The 22,382-nt window shown below is 43.1% G+C and overlaps 1 protein-coding gene across 1 annotated transcript in view; it reads right to left on the bottom strand.

The window, feature by feature from the left end:
- The window catches only part of REC114 (REC114 meiotic recombination protein), a 693,231-nt gene that overhangs the window by 355,357 nt on the left and 315,492 nt on the right, over positions 1-22,382 (bottom strand). The window contains exon 3 of the mRNA XM_063926469.1: positions 10,630-10,713. Coding sequence (XP_063782539.1) covers positions 10,630-10,713 — 84 coding nt within the window. The remainder of the gene's footprint in view (positions 1-10,629; positions 10,714-22,382) is intronic.

Consider the following 22,382-nt stretch of genomic DNA (forward strand, 5'->3'; position numbering starts at 1 on the left):
AGGCCATCTACTTAATACATTTCAGAAATTAGTGGAAGAAGACATCAGGAGGATCCCTGAGAAGATTAGGATCAACAGGGAAATGGAATCTCACCAAAAAATAAAAAGAGGCACTGAAGAACTTGAAACTAAATGAAGAAATTATTATTAAACAAGCAGATAAAGGGGGTGGCATCGTTATTATGGATAAAGTGAAATATGACAATGAATTACATTAGGTTATTAGGAGATTTAAAAAAAGTACCAATTATTGCAAAAAAATCTAATGGAAGAATACAAGAAGGATTTAGAAATAATTCTGAAAGATGCATTGAAAAAGGGGATTCTTACTAAGGACGAATATAAGTTCATATACCCGGAACATCCAAAGGTGGCTGGTTTTTATCATCTGCCAAAAATCCATAAGGATGCGAACACCCCCCATCCCCCAGAAGACCAATAGTGGCAGGGATCCAATCATTAACGGCACATCTATCATGCTATATTGACACCTTCCTTAAAAAACTGGTAACTAAGCAATGCAGCTACATCAAAGATACAACACAAATTCTAAATATACTTAATGGGATCACATGGAAAGAAGGTTTTTTGCTGGCCACTTGTGATGTCAAGTCGCTATATACTTCAATTCAACATGAACAGGGAATGGAGAATGTTCGGAAAAACATCACAAATGAATCTAAAATGAAAGAAGATCAAATTAACTTCATCCTAGAGGGTATTAAGTTCACATTGAACCACAATTTTTTCTGGTATGGTGATAAATTTTATACACAGACCCAGGGAAAGGCGATGGGTACAAATTTTGCCCCCTCGTATGACAATCTTTTTCTGGCCCAGTGGGAGAACGAATTTATATGGACTAATAATGAATATTTATCTAATCTTGTCTTATGGGCAAGGTATATCGACGATGTGATCATCATTTGGAATGGAGCAAAAGGAGACTTCGAGCATTTTATCACAAAGATTAACAATAACATATTTAATCTGGAGTTCACAAGAGAAGTCAGTGATACCAGTATAAACTTCCTAGACCTAACTATCTTTGTTGAGAACAATAAAATTGAAACTAAAACTGATAGTAAGGAAGTAGACTGTAACAGCTATTTGGACTCTCGGAGTAACCACCATCTGAAATGGTTGTCCAACATTCCCAAAGGTCAGATGAAAAGAATTAGGAGAAATTGTTCAAGGAAAGAGAATTATGAAGTACAAAGATAACCAATAAGGGAAAGGGGAATGGGGGGAATATCTTCTGCAAAAGTTGAAAATCAATTATTCTTTTGAGTCCAATGAATACCCCAGTAATACATATATTGTGGTTACAATTCTCAATCATATGTTGGGGGTGCTACCTTAGGCAATAAAATTGAGGACAAAAAAGAGGATAGAAAAGATTGTCTCTTTGTTGGCGCACGGAAAGAAGAAAAGATTATAATTCATCTATTATAACTTTTAATGTCAAACGATTAAAATGATGTGAAATATATATGGAAGAATATTGTTTAATAAAAGATACTGTATCAATTAAAAGTATTCACTGTGTGTAATTTGTTATATTACCATATGCTGTTATTGGTGTTTATAGAACCAGGACCACCATATAATAATCTCACTATTCAGTATGAGGATAAATTTTAATAAATATAATTATACATTCAGGGTCCGACAAGTTACTGCAGCCTTCAAGATCCTCACTATTATTTGCCTTTGAGGTATATATCACAGCTTGTCCTTAATTCCCTATTGTCATAACAGTTTAAATATAACCCTGACATGGATTACCATTTGTCTTTGGTATTCAATGCCCCTGCCTATATTGCCATAGTAATTAATATGCATATATAATAGCAGAAGCACATTGCCTACAGAGACTGTTATTAGGAGGCTTATTAAGAAGAGTCACACTGTCACGATCCGGGTATCTGGACGCCATTTCTTACCCATCAGATGCCTCCTAAGGCTGGCTCAGCGCTCCAGGACCGGATCCCATCTGTTATCCTGATGTGTACATTCCTGTATCCTCTCCTGTCACTCTGGGACGCTGTCACAGTAAACGCCATATTACACCTGGCATGGCGTCTCCCGCGGCCTCCGCCGCCGTCCCTGAACTTCTGCATGCAGAGTGTCTGAGTGGCGATTACGTCAGCCGCGGCCTCCGCTGTGTCCGCGTGGTTGGATGTGCATCTGTCAGCCTGGCGCCTCCTGTCTCCGGTGGCCGGCGCCGCCATTACTGTTTTCATTACCACATGGATTACAAACCAAACTTCCCTCCAAGTGTCTGCATGGGCGCAGCCATCTTGGATTCTGTCAGCTGATCATTTCCACCAATCTGTTCTCAGTATTGATAATCTGCATAATTGCCTAGCCAATCCCTTCCTTGCTGCAGGTATAAATACACTGTGCCTGAGCAAGGAAGGCGTCAGTGCTTTGGTTGTCAAACCTAGTTCCTGTTTGTCTCTCTCCTGTGATTGTCTTCCAGGTTCCAGCTCCTGTCTCAAGACTTCCACCATAGAGACCCGCACCAGCATTCCACCTGCGGTGTAGCCTGACTCTCCAATCCATTGTGGATTCATCTGTTTCCAGCTACAACATTACCTGCTTCCAGCTCAGCTTCCAGCAGAGTACAGCTTCCCTTAAAGGGCCGGTGTCCTTTCTACACTTTACCACTCTCCACCGGTATTATTATTTCTCCGCTCTCAAGTTCTACATTTCAGTTCATATTTCATCGCTCCCAAGTTCATTTATTATTTAACTGGTTCCAGCCAGTATCCACTCCGTGCTAACAACAGTCTGGTTCCAGCCAGTATCCACAGCAGCTGTTTTATCTTCAGCAACCCAGCTTTTCCTGGAACACCAGCTGGCACAATCCTGGGTTATCTCCATTGCTACAGTCGGGCCTGGTAAGGACTTTCCATCTAGAAGATCATAAGAACTATCTCACACTACCAGTGCCCTGTGGCTCCTGCCATCCTGTAGTACCCAGGAACTGTATTTATTCTTTGCTGACTTTTACGTTTTCTTTTACTGCTGCTGTGTTGCGGAGTTGTCATAATAAACATCATTGACTTTTATCCAAGTTGTCGTGGTCACGCCTTCGGGCAGTTATTATTCATGTTACTTACATGTCCAGGGGTCTGATACAACCTCCCAGGTTCCGGTACATCTCAGCCCCTACAACTGAGGCTGCCTCCCGTCAGCTCAGGCCCTCAGTTGTGACACACACTGTGTCATACTAGATCTTACAGTGTTGCGGTCGTTTTCCTTTACACAAACGCTTGAGTGAAAATAAGACCGTATATAAAATACGGGGACAGCTAATCAAGGTCCTGACATCAAAATATATGCTCGTGACTTTGAAATGATAGTATTCTTATCTACAGGATTTATCATAAGTAAACCATTTTCCTGCCTATCAGTCACAGCCTAATTGAATACAGTATATTTATGCCAGAATGCAATATTGTATCATGTTGTGTGCCACTGGGTTAGCCACCTAAATCAGCTTCATGTATACATCCTTTTCTTAGCAGTCTCTGAAATGTGTAGTATAATGCTGCTGCCAGGCTGGTTTTAAACAATGAACTAGTAAATGCAATTGTGTCCAATGCTACACACTCCTACATTAAATATCACCGTTGCTCTATATTCATCAGTTTCAAAGGGTTACAGAAGCCTTATCACGGGAATAATTCACATGGGGCTGCTGTCATTTATATATAGTGGTATTCACATGTGTATTCCCAATATACAGCACACTACCTTAGTCTAATTAGTATAATTGGCTCCATATGTGATTCCTATCCTAAAAAGTGTGAATAGGAAGCATGTAACAAGATGCTGCTTTGCAGCTGATTTTATAGTGGCTGACAAACGTTATAATATCCCCCGTATGGTAAACTGTATTACACTCAGTCCCGTATAGTTAGATGGATTTCAGCACATGTGACATTTGCTGCATTAATTCACTCAGACTTATGTGCTAAAACTCCCTGCATTTAACAGCCTATATTAAGAGTATTTCACAGAGATCCATTAAGCTACACATGTGTTGTGCAGAGTTGTTTAAAATTACAGATCATTATTACACCGCATAGGATCCCACAACGCTCAGCGTACAAAACACATGTAAAGTAAACTGTCCACGAGTGCTTTCTCTTAGTAGTTATGCCGCATGAGATCTAATAAGGCCCAGCATGCAAGGTATTTATACACGTGTGTTTTAATCTATCCACAGATACTTTGACTCTACTCCTTTACATATTTTCTAAATGGCTGGTCATTCTATTAAGATGATCCTGGTCCTATTGCATACACTTATTACTTTACATCAAATTCCTTTCAACATTTTTACACCGTGAAATTTAAGCAAGCAAATTCATGCTGCTCTGAAACGACACCCAAACGTGCACGTTTCACATCAGCTTCATCAGGGCCTGATGAAAAAACTATCAAAAAGTGATCTTGAAAAATCAAAGTCGAGGTAGATAAAGTGGATAGAATTAACCTTCTCCAGTATAAGGAAAAAAATAAGAGCAAGGGAGAAGATGTGATGTTTTTGACAAACTATTCCAGTCAACGGGCGCTCTTGGAACAGATCATATATAAACATTGGCATATTCTTACTACAGATAATGATTTAAGAGGTATTCTACCTCAGAAACCCAAGATAGTGTATAGAAGAGCACCCACAATTAAGAGCAATATAGTGAGAAGCTACTGTAAAGACGACAATAAAGTGAAAACGACTTGGTTGAAGGATTTAGAGCCTGTATTCTACAGATGCAATAATTGCACAATCTGTAGAAAAACAAAGAAATTATCAACAAAATTCATTGTGAAGTACAAATCTAATAGTACAGGAAAAGAATACAAAATAAAAGATAAAATTACTTGTAATTCTAAGGGAGTGATTTATTTGTTAACAAGCCCTTGTGGACTTCAGTATGTAGGGAAGACCTACCGTTGCCTTCATACTAGAATTAACGAGCATTAAAATAATATAAGAACAAATAAAGATAACCATAGTATCCCGGAACATTTCACTAAAATTCATAAGAGTGATGATCCTTCAGTTTTAAATTTCATTGGGATCAAACTAATACAGAAATCATGGAGAGGAGGAGATTGGGACAGTGCACTGTTGAAAGAAGAAGCAAGAGCCATCTTTGAATTAGGGACTCTAATACCAAATGGTTTAAATATAGATTGGGAACTTCCTCCCTTCTTGAAGGAAGGATAAATAAGAAATCATGAATAGTACTTGTCCATAGAGAAACTGATCACTAATAATAATAATTAAATTTAGGTCTGAATAATGTAGGTAAATTAATAGTTTCATAAGATAGTTTAATTATAATGGGGGAAATAAAACACAATTATACAAATAATAATAATGGATATTTATTTAAATTTTAGAACATTTTCACTGTGTTTTATGTATGTTATATGTTTGTATGTGAGACTAGTCTAAATAGGTTATTATGGATTATTGTGAAGATGAGCCCAAACTGAAAGAAAGAAAAAAAACAGACAGAAGCTATTTTTAAGGCTGCAGAAAGACGAGTAGTACTGTAGAATATACGTTTAAAGACTTCATCATTTCCGGGAATAAGATTAATATAAAACCGTCTTAACAGAGGGAAAATGATATTAGGAATACTCTCCGCTAGAAATTACTATCCTGGGTTACCATGACAACCATATACAATACTGAAGGAAACCAAGATGGTAATGGAAGGATGCTCTTGATGAGGGCGGACGTAGTACAGCGTCACTGTAGAAACCATAGCCGCAGTCAGAAGCTGGCGGAAGTGATGCAGTGCGAAGATATCCGAGGTACCAGGACCGCAGTCAGACATTGGAGCGGAAGTGACGCGGCGCTGAGGCAAAACTGCATCTGAGTAACCATGACTATGTGGCTTGGGGTGGAAATGAGGCCAGAAAGGCGAAGGGCGGAAGTGACGCAACGCCTTGATAGAAGAGTATATACAGTTTTAGTAACCATGACACAAGGCAGCGGTAGGAGCATAAAAACGGGTTAGAAGGTGCGCTCAGTTATCCTGATGAAGCCTGCCTAGACATGCGAAACGAGTAGATCGCAGAGGCACCAACAACGTCTGCAGGCAGAAACCCGATGTTTATGCTTCCAGCCATCAGAAAGTTTGAAGTAAGTCTTCCAGTGAATTTGCCTGTATGGACAGAGGGCGACTCTGGACTTTATTATTAAAAGCCCTATAAGGATATTGCCTATAATAAGTTTGTCAACACTATCAAAGGGCGATCCTGGACTTGTACCCAATAGAAGCCCTTTTAGGACATTGTCCTTTGAATTCTATACAGAAATCTGTTATACTACAATAGTGGCAACCAGACATTTAATTTGATCCTAATTACGGATTAATAAGTGATACCATAGTGAGTAAATCGCCAACGGGCGTATCATGGGCCAGTACATGTTATATTTGTGTATGTTATGTATATGTTATAGTATACCAGTATTAGGACTCACCATTAGTAATTAATTGCATATATTAGAGTAAGAGGGGGGTAAAAAACAATTTCTGCATTAATTTTACTATTATTATTGTTTTTTTTTAATAAAGGAAATACATAAATTTTAAATACTTTATTTGCATTAGATTTATTTTTATGTATTATAGTGGTCAGTATCTATACTACACTTGATAAGATTGTGGGATATACTTTTTATGATAAGTACATTTAAAACTTCAAAAAACGTGGAGTATTAAAAATGAGCTTCTACAATAAAGTCACAATCTATGAAACAATGCTGCCTAGTATCTCTCCAGCGTAGCTTTCTGAGCTACACTCCAAACAGGAAGGTCGACTTTATATAGTTATATAAAGTCAACCTTCCTGTTTGGAGTGTAGCTCAGGAAGCTCCAGTGGAGAGATACTAGACAGCACTGTTTCAGAGACTGTAACATCAACACTGTTAACAGAAACTTAATTCTATATCATAGGTCCGCCACATAATCAAGAGAAACGGAAATTTGTGAAAATGCTAAAAGTAGAAGAAAATATAATTCAATCAGGTTTTATTTTAGAATTACAACAGTGTGTTTAATTGTAAAAATATTTTAAAATGTTTTTCTCAACAAATGTAGTGTATCTATTTTGAAATTACAACATTCCTACAAAATTTAATACAAAACATAGGGCCTGATTGAGAGATGGACACTGCAACTGTGTCTTCATATTAAGCGGTACCGTGAAAATATGCTAATGCAACAGTCACTGTAATTCATTCAAAGATGCCCACCAGTTGGATCTTTAATACACCACTTGCAAACAAAGATGCACCATCGGTCACGCATAAAACTTCTGATCAAATCTATGTCTCCTCAGAAAGTCCTTTGTAATTAAGCCACCAGAGCCATTACATCTGCATAAAAAAGACGCAGTCACTGGCAGCAACATGCCCACTGGGGTATATGCAATTGCGGTCGAATTCCCGAAAATGTAGAAAAACGGGAAATTTTCGACAAAAAAAAAAATTCGACAATGCAATTCAGTACTTTTCGTCAAAAAACGGACTTTCCAAATTCGACTTTTTGAAATTCGACATTTGTCAAATTCGACATTTCTGCAATGGTACAAATGCGGCAATTCGACAAAAGTATATTCAATTGAAGTTTGTAAATTCGACAACAGTGCTTTAAGACAGTAAATTCGTCATTTTCAATCCGCCACACTTTGCTGGAGGAAACTAATAAAAAAATTTAAAAACATGTTTTTTTTGTGTGTTTTTTTTTAATTAGTAATAGCATATATATTTATATTAGAAGGGATTAGGTACTTGGTTTGTCTATTTTGGAGGCACAAGTATTATTTATATATTTTTAAAAATATTTTTAATTTTTTTTATTTTTTTTAAATGGAATGTTAAAAATCAGAAAAAAAATTGCGTGGGGTCCCCCCTCCTAAGCATAACCAGCCTCGGGCTCTTCGAGCCGGTCCTGGTTCTAAAAATCCGGGGAAAAAACTGACAGGGGATCCCCCATATTTTTAAAACCAGCACCGGGCTCTGCACCTGGTGCTAAAAATACGGGGGACAAAAAGTGTAGGGGTCCCCCGTATTTTTTACACCAGCATCGGGCTCCACTAGCTGGACAGATAATGCCACAGCCGGGGGTCACTTTTATACAGCGCCCTGCGGCCGTGGCATTAAATGCCCAACTAGTCACCCCTGGCCGGTGTACCCTGGGGGAGTGGGGATCCCTTCAATCAAGGGGTCCCCCCCCAGCCACCCAAGGGCCAGGGGTGAAGCCTGAGGCTGTCCCCCCCATCCAAGGGCTGCGGATGGGGGGCTGATAGCCTTGAGAAAATTGAAAGAATATTGTTTTTTCCAGTAGTACTAAAAGTCCCAGCAAGCCTCCCCCGCAAGCTGGTACTTGGAGAACCACAAGTACCAGCATGCGGGAGAAAAACGGGCCCGCTGGTACCTGTAGTTCTACTGGAAAAAAAATACCCAAAAAAAACAGGACACGCACACCGTGAGAGTAAAACTTTATTTCACACATGTCGACACACACATACTTACCTATGTTCACACGCCGACCTCTGTCCACTTGTCCAAGTAGAATCCACGGTGTACCTGTGAATAAAATTATACTCACCTCAATCCAGTGTCCGGATCTTTTAAAATAATCCTCGTACTTGGCAAAACAACAAAACGAACACCCGGACCAAACGGACAGAAAGGGGTCCCATGTTTACACATGGGACCCCTTTCCCCGAATGCAGAGACCCCCCCCGTGACTGCTGTCACAGAAAGGTCTCTTAAGCCAATCAGGAAGCGCTACTTCGTGGCACTCTCCTGATTGGCTGTATGCGCGTCTGCTGGCAGACAGCGCATCGCACAGCTCCCTCCATTAGTTTCAATGGTGGGAACTTTGTGGTCAGCGGTGGGGTTACCCGCGGTCAGCCGCTGACCGCGGGTGACCTCACCGCTGACCGCAAAGTTCCCACCATTGAATATAATGGAGAGGCTTTGCGATGCGCTGTCTGACAGCTCAGACGCGCATAGCCAATCAGCAGAGTGCCACGACGTTGCGCTCGCTGATTGGCTGAAGGGACCTTTCTGTGACAGCAGTCACGGGGGGGTCTCTGCATTCGGGGAAAGGGGTCCCATGTATAAACATGGGACCCCTTTCAGTCCATTTGGTCCGGGTGTTCGTTTTGTTGTTTTGCCAAGTACGAGGATTATTTTAAAAGATCCGGACACTGGATTGAGGTGAGTATAATTTTATTCACAGGTACATTGTGGATTCTACTTGGACAAGTGGACAGAGGTCGGCGTGTGAACATAGGTAAGTATGTGTGTGTCGACATGTGTGAAATAAAGTTTTACTCTCACGGTGTGCGTGTCCTGTTTTTATTTGGGTATTTTTTTTCCAGTAGAACTACAGGTACCAGCGGGCCCGTTTTTCTCCCGCATGCTGGTACTTGTGGTTCTCCAAGTACCAGCTTGCGGGGGAGGCTTGCTGGGACTTGTAGTACTACTGGAAAAAACAATATTCTTTCAATTTTCTCAAGGCTATCAGCCCCCCATCCGCAGCCCTTGGTTGTGGGGGACAGCCTCGGGCTTCACCCCTGGCCCTTGGGTGGCTGGGGGGGGACCCCTTGATTGAAGGGGTCCCCACTCCCCCAGGGTACTCTGGCCAGGGGTGACTAGTTGGATATTTAATGCCACGGCCGCAGGGCGCTGTATAAAAGTGACCCCCGGCTGTGGCATTATCTGTCCAGCTAGTGGAGCCCGATGCTGGTGTAAAAAATACGGGGGACCCCTACTCTTTTTGTCCCTCGTATTTTTTGCACCAGCACCAGGCGCAGAGCCCGGGGCTGGTTTTAAAAATACGGGGGATCCCCTGTCAGTTTTTTCCCTGGATTTTTAGAACCAGGACCGGCTCGAAGAGCCCAAGGCTGGTTATGCTTTGGAGGGGGGACCCCACGCAATTTTTTTCCGGGTTTTTTACCGTATTTTCCCGTTTTTTAAAAATCTGATCAAAATCCGTCAAATCGGCCGTTTTTCGACAGCGGGACTGTCGAATCCGTTTTTTATTGAACATGTTGAATTTCGGCACCCACTTGCCGGAATTCGACGGTCGAATTGTGTCGAATTAAAAAAACGGGCGAAAAATTGCCGCAATTCGCCAGTAATTGCATATACCCTTAAGTGGTCACAGCATGCCTGCATTTGACTAGCCACTCTCCATTACCTCCCATAAGTCAGATGCATGCACAGTAAATAAAAACATTGGCATAGTTTCCACCTCTAAGTCAGGCCCATAATCAAGTGTTTTTTTATAGCATAAACTATAAGCTCGAATGAACATGACCATCTTCACCCTATTTTCTTTTCTTTTATACAGTATATGTGTTTTTTGCATGAATAATCATATTTTCTGTTTGGAGTTTTGAAATGTGATAACAATGACATCAAGCGCCTAATCCTGTTTTGCGAATAAATTAAGAAACAGCAAGTACGTAACTGCTCGTTGGTAAAACCATGTTGTGCTGTAGGTGGGACAGATTTAATACTGTATGTGCAGAAAGACTTAGATTTGAGATGAGCAGCTCTAAGTACAATTCATTGTTTACCTTTGCTTTGGAACCAAAGAGAAGGCAATCAGACTTTTTTCCAACCTTCAGCCATGTTTTTGCAGATACGAGAGAGAAACCCTCCTGAAAACACAAGACATGAATTGAAATTAAACCTTATAAAAAAAAGGTAATCCGAAGTATTGTACATTTGTAGTATTATTCTTAAAATGTTTATGTTAATTAGCAATACATCTTCAATACAAGTATGATGAGAGCAAGGTTCCTTACATGATTTAATAAAGATCTATGTCATCGGTGAGCCTCCCTCACCCTATATAGTATTTACAGTAATTACCTACATTACCGTACTTATTACAAGTATTTGAAGTTGGGTTTTTTTTTATGTACTCTGAAATGTTCCTAGGTGGGTTCCTTAGCTAGGCTGACAACTTTTCAACTATGGTTATCAGGACACAAAGTTATTCAGAGGCATCCTAAGAAGATGCGCTATCCTTTGGCCATAGACTTTACAGGGTCAGCCACAAATATGGCAAATAACACAAGAGGTGCCGACTTGCTACCATGTGAAAAACACATGGGGCTGAAAAACATCAATAAAACCAATAATACAACTGGAAGCATGACAATCATATTACCGATAAGAACATTTCTTTAACACATCAGCACTGCACCATGTAGGCAGAGAAGTGAAATGGTGTGACTGAAGCTGGAAAGCACTATGGAGGAATGAGGATTATTGCCTCTTTATGGTAGTGTTGTTCTTTCCAGTTGTTTGCCTAAGTGATTCTGAATTTACAGAGCTACAGCACATAAGGCTGCCACCAGCAATCCAGACAGGCTGAGTGGACAAAGAGATCTAAATATAAGCCTGGTATCCTTACAATATGCTTGGCGACTTGTATGTCTCTTACAGGAAGCAGCCACTATAATTTTGTCAGACACCCATCAGCTGAGTCTTTAATCTGCCACTTGCATACGAAGATGCACCATTGGTTGCACATACAATTTCTGAGCAACCGCATGTCTGCTCAGACTGTTCCCTGGAACTGAGCCAATGCAGTCACTACAACTACATGCAAAGAAACAGTTGCTGGCTGCAACATGCCCTCGGAATGGTCGCAAAATGCCTGTATTTGACTAGCCATCTCCTATTATCTTCCATAAATGCACACTGTCAATCACTTTGCATCCAAATTCTCTGTCGGTACAAAATCGAGACACGTGCAGTGCACCCCAGATGCATGCACAGAACAAAGAAATGCTGAGCTGCGCAAACATCGGCATAGCATCCACCTCTGAAGTCCACAATCAAGAGTTTTCTATAGCTTTAAACTGAAAGCTCGTCTGTGTATGATTATCTTCACCCTCTGTCTCATGGATGCACCCAACATCATGGGCTAGATGTAATAGGGTGCAATTTTTTAGGTGTAGAAAAAAACAGCACCAAATCCCACGTTTGTAACTTGCGATTTTTTACTGACAATCGCACATGTAATAAGGTGTGAATTTTAATGTTAAAACGGAATTCGTATGCAATTTTTGCCGATTTTTAGTAATAAAAACATGCAGTTTCTGGTAATTTTTTTATGACTCAGTCAGAAGCATGCACAGATCAGTGTGATCCATGCAAGCTTCTGTATGGAACAGTAAAGAAAGTGTTAAAAACAAAAAAAAATTATGTGCAGGTCCCCCCCAAAGGCATAACCAGCCTTGGCTCTTTGAGCAGGTCCCGGTTGCAAAAATACGGGGGGGGGGATAAATTGACTGGGGTTCCCCGTATTTAAACAACCAGCAACGGACTCTTGGACTGGTCCTGGTTCCAAAAATATGGGGGACAAAAGAAGTTTTTGAAACCAGCAGTGTGCTCCGTATTTTTGAAACCAGCAGCGTGCTCCACTAGCCAGGGAGGTGATGCCGCAGCCGGGGGACACTTTTATATAGGTCCCTGCAGCCAAGGCATTACAAACCCCCCAACTAGTCACCCCTGGCTGGGGTTCCCTAGGGGAGTGGGGACCCCTTAAATAAAGGGGTCCTCCCTCTCTAAGCACCCAAGGGCAGGGATGAAACCGGGGCTGTCCCCTCCATCCTTGGGCTGTGGTAGGAGTGCTGATAGCCGTGAAAGCGTTAAAAAGAATATTGTCTTTTTGCTGTGGAACTACAAGTCCCAGCAAGCCTCCCCGTGTGGTGGTACTTGGAGAACCACAAGTACCAGCATGCAGGGAATTAAAGGGCCCGCTGGTACCTGTAGCTCCACAAAAAAAGAAACACCCAAAAAAAGACAAGACACACACACACCACACGTACACACTCACACATACTTACCTACATCCCACGCCGCCATTCACGTCCCCTTGTCCAAGTAGAATCCACTAGGGTACCTGTTTTAACAAAAAATATACTCACCAAAAATCCTGTGAAGATCTGTCCTCTTCGATCCTTCAATTGCCCACAAACCACAATGTCAATTGATGCTGACCCTTGCGGTTATATCAATTAAGCGTCACACAGCATAGTAATGAATAGAGCATAGTGTCTTCATTCATTACACTGAGGAAGCTGCTATTAGCTGTACCCTAGCAACATAGAGCCAATCATGAAGTCGCTGCTGCGGCAGCGGCTCCTGATTGGCTGGCAGGACCCTCTATTGATATTACTATCGGTAGAGGGTCCTCATTCGCGTAGTAGAAGTGTATGTTTACACATACACTTCTACATGTTCGTTGGTCCAGGTGAATGCGGTTTTTTATTTTAACCCCTGGGATGCCTACATGGATCGAAGAGGACAGATCTTCACAGGATTTTTGGTGAGTATATTTTTTGTTAAAACAGGTACCCTAATGGATTCTATTTGGACAAGGGGACGTGAATGGCGGCGTTGGGATTTAGGTAAGTATGTGTGAGTGTGTAAATAAACTTTTACTTTCAAGGTGTGTGTGTCATGTCTTTTTTGGGTATTAATTTTGTTGTGGAACTACAGGTACCAGCGGGCCCTTTAATTCCCTGCATGCTGGTACTTGTGGTTCTCCAAGTACTATCATGTGGGGGAGGCTTGCTGGGACTTGTAGTTCCACAGCAAAAGACAATATTCTTTTTAACACTTTCACGGCTATCAGCACTCCATCCACAGCCCACAGACAGAGGGGACAGCCGCGGGCTTCATCCCTGACCCTTGGGTGCCTGGAGGGGGGGACCCCTTTATTTAAGAGGTCCCCACTCCCCCAGGGAACCCCGGCCAGGGGTGACTAGGTGGGGGGTTTGTGATGCTTTGGCTGCAGGGACCTATATAAAAGTGTCCCCCGGCTGCGGCATCACCTCCCTGGCTAGTGGAGACCGGTGTTGGTTTAAAAAATATGGGGGACCCCTACTTCTTTTGTCTCCCGTATTTTCGGAACGAGGACCGGTCCAAGAGTCCGGTGCTGGTTGTTTAAATACGGGGAGCCCCAGTTAATTTTTTTCCTGTATTTTTGCAACCAGGACTGGCTCAAACAGCCCGGGGCTAGTTATGATTTTGGGGTGGGCCTGCACATCTTTTTTTTTTTCTTTTTTCAACACTTTCTTTACTGTTCCATACAGAAGCATGTACGGATCCCACTGATCTGTGCAAGCTTCACCAAAAATCGCCAGTCTAAACCTGGCCTATTATTCTGGCGATTTTTGGTAAGGTTTTGTGTGGAAGTGAAAAAATAGCAAGCTATAACATTTGCGATTTTTGGAAATCGCACCCTATTACATTTAGCCTCATATATACATTTTAATATATATTTTTTCTTTTATATATATATATTTTTTACATGAGTTACTATATTGACTGTTTGGATTTGTAGAGTTTTGAAATATGAAAACGATGGCATTAAGGGCCTAATTCTGAGTTGGGAATAAAGTAAGAAAAAATAAGAATTTACTTACCGATAATTCTATTTCTCATAGTCCGTAGTGGATGCTGGGACTCCGTCAGGACCATGGGGAATAGCGGGCTCCGCAGGAGACAGGGCACATCTAAATAAAGCTTTTAGGATCACATGGTGCGTACTGGCTCCTCCCCCTATGACCCTCCTCCAAGCCTCAGTTAGGTACTGTGCCCGGACGAGCGTACACAATAAGGAAGGATCTTGAATCCCGGGTAAGACTCATACCAGCCACACCAATCACACCGTACAACTTGTGATCTGAACCCAGTTAACAGTATGATAACAAAAAACGAAGTAGCCTCTGAAAAGATGGCTCACAACAATAGTAATAACCCGATCTTTGTAACAATAACTATGTACAAGTATTGCAGACAATCCGCACTTGGGATGGGCGCCCAGCATCCACTACGGACTATGAGAAATAGAATTATCGGTAAGTAAATTCTTATTTTCTCTAACGTCCTAGTGGATGCTGGGACTCCGTCAGGACCATGGGGATTATACCAAAGCTCCCAAACGGGCGGGAGAGTGCGGATGACTCTGCAGCACCGAATGAGAGAACTCCAGGTCCTCCTTAGCCAGAGTATCAAATTTGTAAAATTTTACAAACGTGTTCTCCCCTGACCACGTAGCTGCTCGGCAAAGTTGTAATGCCGAGACCCCTCGGGCAGCCGCCCAAGATGAGCCCACTTTCCTTGTGGAGTGGGCCTTTACAGATTTAGGTTGTGGCAGGCCTGCCACAGAATGTGCAAGTTGGATTGTGCTACAGATCCAACGTGCAATCGTCTGTTTAGACGCAGGAGCACCCATCTTGTTGGGTGCATACAATATAAACAACGAGTCAGATTTTCTGACTCCAGCTGTCCTTGAAATATATATTTTTAATGCTCTGACAACGTCCAGTAACTTGGAGTCCTCCAAGTCGCTAGTAGCCGCAGGCACCACAATAGGCTGGTTCAAGTGAAAAGCCGAAACCACCTTAGGGAGAAAATGAGGACGTGTCCGCAGTTCTGCCCTGTCCGAATGGAAAATCAGAAATGGGCTTTTGTATGATAAAGCCGCCAACTCTGAAACTCTCCTGGCTGAAGCCAGGGCCAATAGCATGGTTACCTTCCATGTAAGGTATTTTAAATCTACCGATTTTAGAGGCTCAAACCAATGAGATTTGAGAAAATTCAAAACTACGTTCAAATCCCACGGTGCCACTGGAGGCACTATTGGGGGTTGTATATGTAGTACACCTTTGACAAAAGTTTGTACTTCAGGCACTGATGCCAATTCCTTCTGGAAGAAGATTGATAAGGCCGAAATTTGAACTTTAATGGACCCCAATTTTAGGCCCATAGACAATCCTGCTTGCAGGAAATGTAAGAATCGACCCAATTGAAATTCTTCCGTTGGAGCCTTCTTGGCCTCACACCACGCAACATATTTTCGCCAAATGCGGTGATAATGTTGTACAGTCACTTCCTTTCTAGCCTTAATCAAGGTAGGAATAACTTCCTCTGGAATGCCCTTTTCTTTTAGAATCCGGCGTTCAACCGCCATGCCGTCAAACGCAGACGCGGTAAGTCTTGGAACATACAAGGTCCCTGCTGAAGCAGATCCCTTCTTAGAGGTAGAGGCCATGGATCCTCCGTGAGCATCTCTTGAAGTTCCGGATACCAAGTTCTTCTTGGCCAGTCCGGAGCCACCAGTATTGTTCTTACTCCTCTTTTCCGTATAATTCTCAGTACCTTTGGTATGAGAAGGCAGAGGAGGGAACACATACACTGACTGGTACACCCACGGTGTTACCAGAGCGTCCACAGCTATTGCCTGAGGGTCTCTTGACCTGGCGCAATATCTGTCCAATTTTTTGTTGAGGCGAGACGCCATCATGTCCACCTTTGGTCTTTCCCAACGGTTCACAATCATGTGGAAGACTTCTGGATGAAGTCCCCACTCTCCCGGGTGAAGGTCGTGTCTGCTGAGGAAGTCTGCTTCCCAGTTGTCCACTCCCGGGATGAACACTGCTGACAGTGCTATGACATGATTCTCCGCCCAGCGCAGAATCCTTGCAGCTTCTGTCATTGCTCTTCTGCTTCTCGTGCCGCCTTGTCGGTTTACGTGGGCGACTGCCGTGATGTTGTCCGACTGGATCAACACCGGCTGACCCTGAAGCAGCGATTTTGCCAGGCTTAGAGCATTGTAGATCGCTCTTAGCTCCAGTATATTTATGTGAAGGGACGTCTCCAGGTTTGACCACACGCCCTGGAAGTTTCTTCCCTGTGTGACTGCTCCCCAGCCTCGTAGGCTGGCATCCGTAGTCACCAGGACCCAGTCCTGTATGCCGAATCTGCGGCCCTCTAACAGATGGGCACTCTGCAACCACCACAGGAGAGACAACCTTGTTCTTGGTGACAGTGTTATCCGCTGATGCATGTGCAGATGCGATCCGGACCATTTGTCCAGCAGATCCCACTGAAATGTCCGTGCATGGAATCTGCCGAATGGAATCGCTTCGTAAGAAGCCACCATCTTTCCCAGGACTCTTGTGCATTGATGTACTGACACAGTTCCTGGTTTTAGGAGGTTCCTGACAAGTTCGGATAACTCCCTTGCTTTCTCCTCCGGGAGAAACACCTTTTTCTGAACCGTGTCCAGAATCATTCCCAGGAACAGCAGACGAGTTGTCGGGGTCAATTGAGATTTTGGAAGATTCAGAATCCACCCGTCTTGCTGAAGCACTACCAGGGTTAGTGCTACACCGACTTCCAGCTGTTCTCTGGACTTTGCCCTTATCAGGAGATCGTCCAAGTAAGGGATAATTAATACGCCTTTTCTTCGTAGAAGAACCATCATTTCGGTCATTACCTTGGTAAAGACCCGAGGGGCCGTGGACAAACCAAACGGCAGCGTTTGAAACTGATAATGACAGTCTTGTATCACGAACCTGAGATACCCTTGGTGTGAGGGGTAAATTGGGACATGCAGATAAGCATCTTTTATGTCCAGGGACACCATGAAGTCCCCTTCTTCCAGATTCGCTATCACTGCTCTGAGTGACTCCATCTTGAACTTGAATTTCTGTATGTACAGGTTCAAGGATTTCAGGTTTAGAATAGGTCTTACCGAACCGTCCGGCTTCGGTACCACAAATAGTGTGGAATAATACCCCTTTCCCTGTTGTAGGAGGGGTACCTTGACTATCACCTGCTGAGAATACAGCTTGTGAATGGCTTCCAAAACCGACGTCTTTTCTGAGGGAGACGTTGGTAAAGCAGACTTTAGGAACCGGCGAGGGGGAGACCTTTTGAACTCCAACATGTAACCCTGAGATATTATCTGCAGGATCCATGGGTCCACTTGTGAGCGAGCCCACTGATTGCTGAAAATCTTGAGTCGACCCCCCACCGCTCCTGAGTCCGCTTGTAAAGCCCCAGCGTCATGCTGATGGCTTTGTAGAACCCGGGGCGGGCTTCTGGTCCTGGGCAGGGGCTGCTTGCTGCCCTCTCTTACCCTTTCCTCTGCCTCGCGGCAGATAAGACGGTCCTTTTGGTCGCTCGTTTTTATAGGAGCGAAAGGACTGCGGCTGAAAAGACGGTGTCTTTTTCTGTTGGGAGGGGGTCTGAGGTAAAAAAGTGGATTTGCCGGCAGTTGCCGTGGCCACCAGGTCCGAAAGACCGACCCCAAATAATTCCTCTCCTTTATATGGCAATACTTCCATATGCCTTTTGGAATCCGCATCACCTGACCACTGTCGCGTCCATAAACTTCTTCTGGCAGATATGGACATCGCGCTTACTCTTGATGCTAGAGTACAAATATCCCTCTGAGCATCTCGCATATAAAGAAAAGCATCCTTTAATTGCTCTAGAGTCAATAAAATACTGTCCCTATCCAGGGTATCAATATTTTCAGTCAGAGAATCCAACCACACTACCCCAGCACTGCACATCCAGGCTGAGGCTACTGCCGGTCGCAGTATAACACCAGTATGTGTGTATATACTCTTCAGTGTAGTTTCCAGCCTCCTATCTGCTGGATCCTTGAGGGCGGCCGTATCAGGAGACGGCAACGCCACTTGCTTTGATAAACGTGTGAGCGCCTTATCCACCCTAGGGGGTGTTTCCCAGCGCGCCCTAACCTCTGGTGGGAAAGGGTATAATGCCAATAACTTCTTGGAAATTAGCAGTTTTCTATCTGGGTTAACCCACGCTTCGTCACACACGTCATTCAATTCCTCTGATTCTGGAAAAGCTACAGGTAGTTTTTTCACCCCCCACATAATACCCCTTTTTGAGGTACCAGCAGTATCAGAGATCTGCAAAGCCTCCTTCATTGCCGTGATCATATAACGTGTGGCCCTATTGGAAAATACGTTTGTTTCTTCACCGTCGACACTAGATTCATCTGTGTCGGTACCCGTGTCGACTGACTGAGGTAAGGGACGTTTTACAGCCCCTGACGGTGTCTGAGACGCCTGAGCCGGTACTAACTGGTTTTCCGGCCGTCTCATTTCGTCAACTGACTTTTGTAATGTGCTAACATTATCACGTAATTCCATAACTAAAGCCATCCATTCCGGTGTCGACTCCCTAGGGGGTGACATCACCATTACCGGCAATTGCTCTGCCTCCACACCAACATCGTCCTCATACATGTCGACACACACATACCGACACACAGCAGCCACACAGGGAATGCTCTAATCGAAGACAGGACCCTCTTAGCCCTTTGGGGAGACAGAGGGAGAGTTTGCCAGCACACACCAAAAGCGCTATAAATTTATATAAACAACCCTAGAAGGTGTTGTTTTTGATATAAGCGCTTTTAATATATCAATATCGCCAAATTATGCCCCCCTTCTCTTTGTTACCCTGTTTCTGTAGTGCAGTGCAGGGGAGAGTCCTGGGAGCCTTCCTCACCAGCGGAGCTGAGCAGGAAAATGGCGCTGAGTGCTGAGGAGAATAAGCTCCGCCCCTTTTTCGGCGGGCTTTTCTCCCGGGTTTTAAGAAAACTGGCCTGGGTTAAATACATACATATAGCCTTAATGGCTATATGTGATGTATTTATTTTGCCACTAAAGGTATTTAATATTGCTGCCCAGGGCGCCCCCAGCAGCGCCCTGCACCCTCCGTGACTGAATCAGTGAGACGTGTAGCAACAATGGCGCACAGCTGCAGTGCTGTGCGCTACCTTCATGAAGACTGAGGAGTCTTCTGCCGCCTGCTTTCCGGACCTCCGTCTTCAGCGTCTGTAAGGGGGATCGGCGGCGCGGCTCCGGGACGAACCCCAGGAGGACCTGTGTTCCGACTCCCTCTGGAGCTAAGTGTCCAGTAGCCTTAGACTCCAATCCATCCTGCACGCAGGTGAGTTGGAAATCTCTCCCCTAAGTCCCTCGATGCAGTGATCCTGTTGCCAGCAGGATTCACTGAGATTTAAACCTAAAAAAACTTTTTCTAAGCAGCTCTTTAGGAGAGCCACCTAGATTGCACCCTTCTCGGACGGGCACAAAAACCTAACTGAGGCTTGGAGGAGGGTCATAGGGGGAGGAGCCAGTACGCACCATGTGATCCTAAAAGCTTTATTTAGATGTGCCCTGTCTCCTGCGGAGCCCGCTATTCCCCATGGTCCTGACGGAGTCCCAGCATCCACTAGGACGTTAGAGAAATCAAGTAACTGCACCTTGGTAAAACCATGCTACACTGCAGGTCGAGTAGATTTAATATGTGCAGAGAGATTTAGGTGTGTGAGGGTTGTGCTGAAATCTAAATTGCAGTGTAAAAATAAAGTTGTCCAGCAATTCTGGGCTACATGCAAAAGAAGCCAGTATTTACCCCACATGCAAAAAAAAAAATGCATGCATATTCATAGGGGTGGATCAGGCGGCATGACCACGGTATTGTGTCCCCACCTCTGCTACACAGTATCGAGATTGCAGGCATTGTGAGGCAGGGGGCGGGGCCACAATGATGCCTTTCAGCACGAATTGCATCATCAGAACAGCTCTGGACTGCAACAAGGTGTGTTTTGTGTGTGTGTGTGTGTGTGTGTGTGTGTGTGTGTGGGAGGGGAAGGGGGGGTGTTGTTAGATGCGGTGGGTAGCGGAGGGCTTTTCAGGAGCCTCACAACTGTTAAGGGAGAGTAGGCAAGTCTGCAATAGGCACAAACGTGATAAAAAAAGGAATATGGCCTGTACAAAAGGGATCCCATTAATTTTATTTACAGTATAGTAATATTAGTGATATACACATTAACTACAGTAACACATTTTTATAATGTCATTTATCAAAGTCACCCACATGCAAGTTAACCATTCTACAGAAATTAGATTTATATTATTCCTTACCGACTGTATACTGGAGTTTTAGAGCCAGGGACAGTCCTGCAAACATTTGGAATGTCCCAGTCATAATAATAAGGGAATGTGTTCTGCTGGGGTGATAGCATACTTTTTTTTTTTTTTGTAATGCTAATTGTGAATGCAGCTTGTATAAATCTATAACGAGGTGCAGATGATACACACAAGGCACAGGATGTAAGATAGCATTCTTTGGCATGTGACACTTATTTATCCCACTGCATGATTAAGATAATGACGTACAGCAATTCTACTTGAGGTGTTGATACTTTGCAGAATAACCCCACTCTCATCACACCAAGTCATTAATAGGCAAATTATTTTAAGGTTGGTCTTGTCCCTGCTTGTCTTTCTATGCATATACGGACCACATTTTGCAGCTGTGACAACTGGGAATAAAAGTGTCATGCTTGAAAGAAAATTGACAGGGTGGCCATACTAAGTTTAAGAACACTTATTAACACCTCTGTGCAAAGCAGGCCTTTGCTACATTTCAGCTTTTCATTAATGTAACCAGGTAATCAGAGTTATAGTGCATTTTGTCATCTTGTTTGTTGCACAGTTTTTTTTTTATTTATATATCTTTCCACATCTTACTATAAAGGTACAGATTAGGCAAATATTTATAAACAAATGTAACATTCAAACTCACAGAAATATTAACGCTATTCATTTTCAACAACTATCCACCTCTCTGCAACAGCTATTCTCACTGATTTTTACATTCACTTCTCCTGAGGTTGCTGTATCAGACATTAACCAAACTCTAGAAACAGCCCTCGATGAAGTGGCTCCAGCCCCCTATCACACTCCACGTAGACTTAGATGTTAACTGTGGCATTCTGAATTAACAAGGCACCTACAAATACTCTCATGTAAAGTATAACAGTGACATAAATCTTGTGCTTTAAGCGACTTCCTCACATAACTATCTACCACTCATATCGTAATGCTCGGGACACTAGCAAATATATTTCCAATCTTTTCTCTCATCTCAAACCTCTAACCTCAAGCAACTTTTTAACACATTTAAATCACTCACATAACTATCTACCACTCATATCGTAATGCTCGGGACACTAGCAAATATATTTCCAATCTTTTCTCTCATCTCTAACCTCAAGCAACTTTTTAACACATTTAAATCACTCTCAACCCTCCCTCACCCAACCCACCAGACACTATTAGTGCGCAAGATCTTGCTTCCAACTTCAAGGGCAAGATTAATAAGATCCGAATGAAATGGTATGCTCTTCCTCAGCCAGTGACCTACTCAATTCCCTACCTGAACCCTCTGGCACCTTCTCTTCATTCAATCCCACAAATGAAGATGAAGTATCTACAGTCTTCTTATCCTACTCGACTGCCTCTCCTCTTGATCCCTCACAAATCAGTAAAACTCTGTCTCCTCTGCGCATCCCAATTTTTAACTAAAATCTGTAATGTCTCTCCCTCTACTGGTATCTTTCCATCACTGTTCAAGCATGCAGAGATTACTTCCATTCTACTGAAAAAACATAATTCTGGGCCTAATT

Source organism: Pseudophryne corroboree, chromosome 6 (assembly GCF_028390025.1).
Source record: "Pseudophryne corroboree isolate aPseCor3 chromosome 6, aPseCor3.hap2, whole genome shotgun sequence".
Classification (NCBI taxonomy): domain Eukaryota; kingdom Metazoa; phylum Chordata; class Amphibia; order Anura; family Myobatrachidae; genus Pseudophryne; species Pseudophryne corroboree.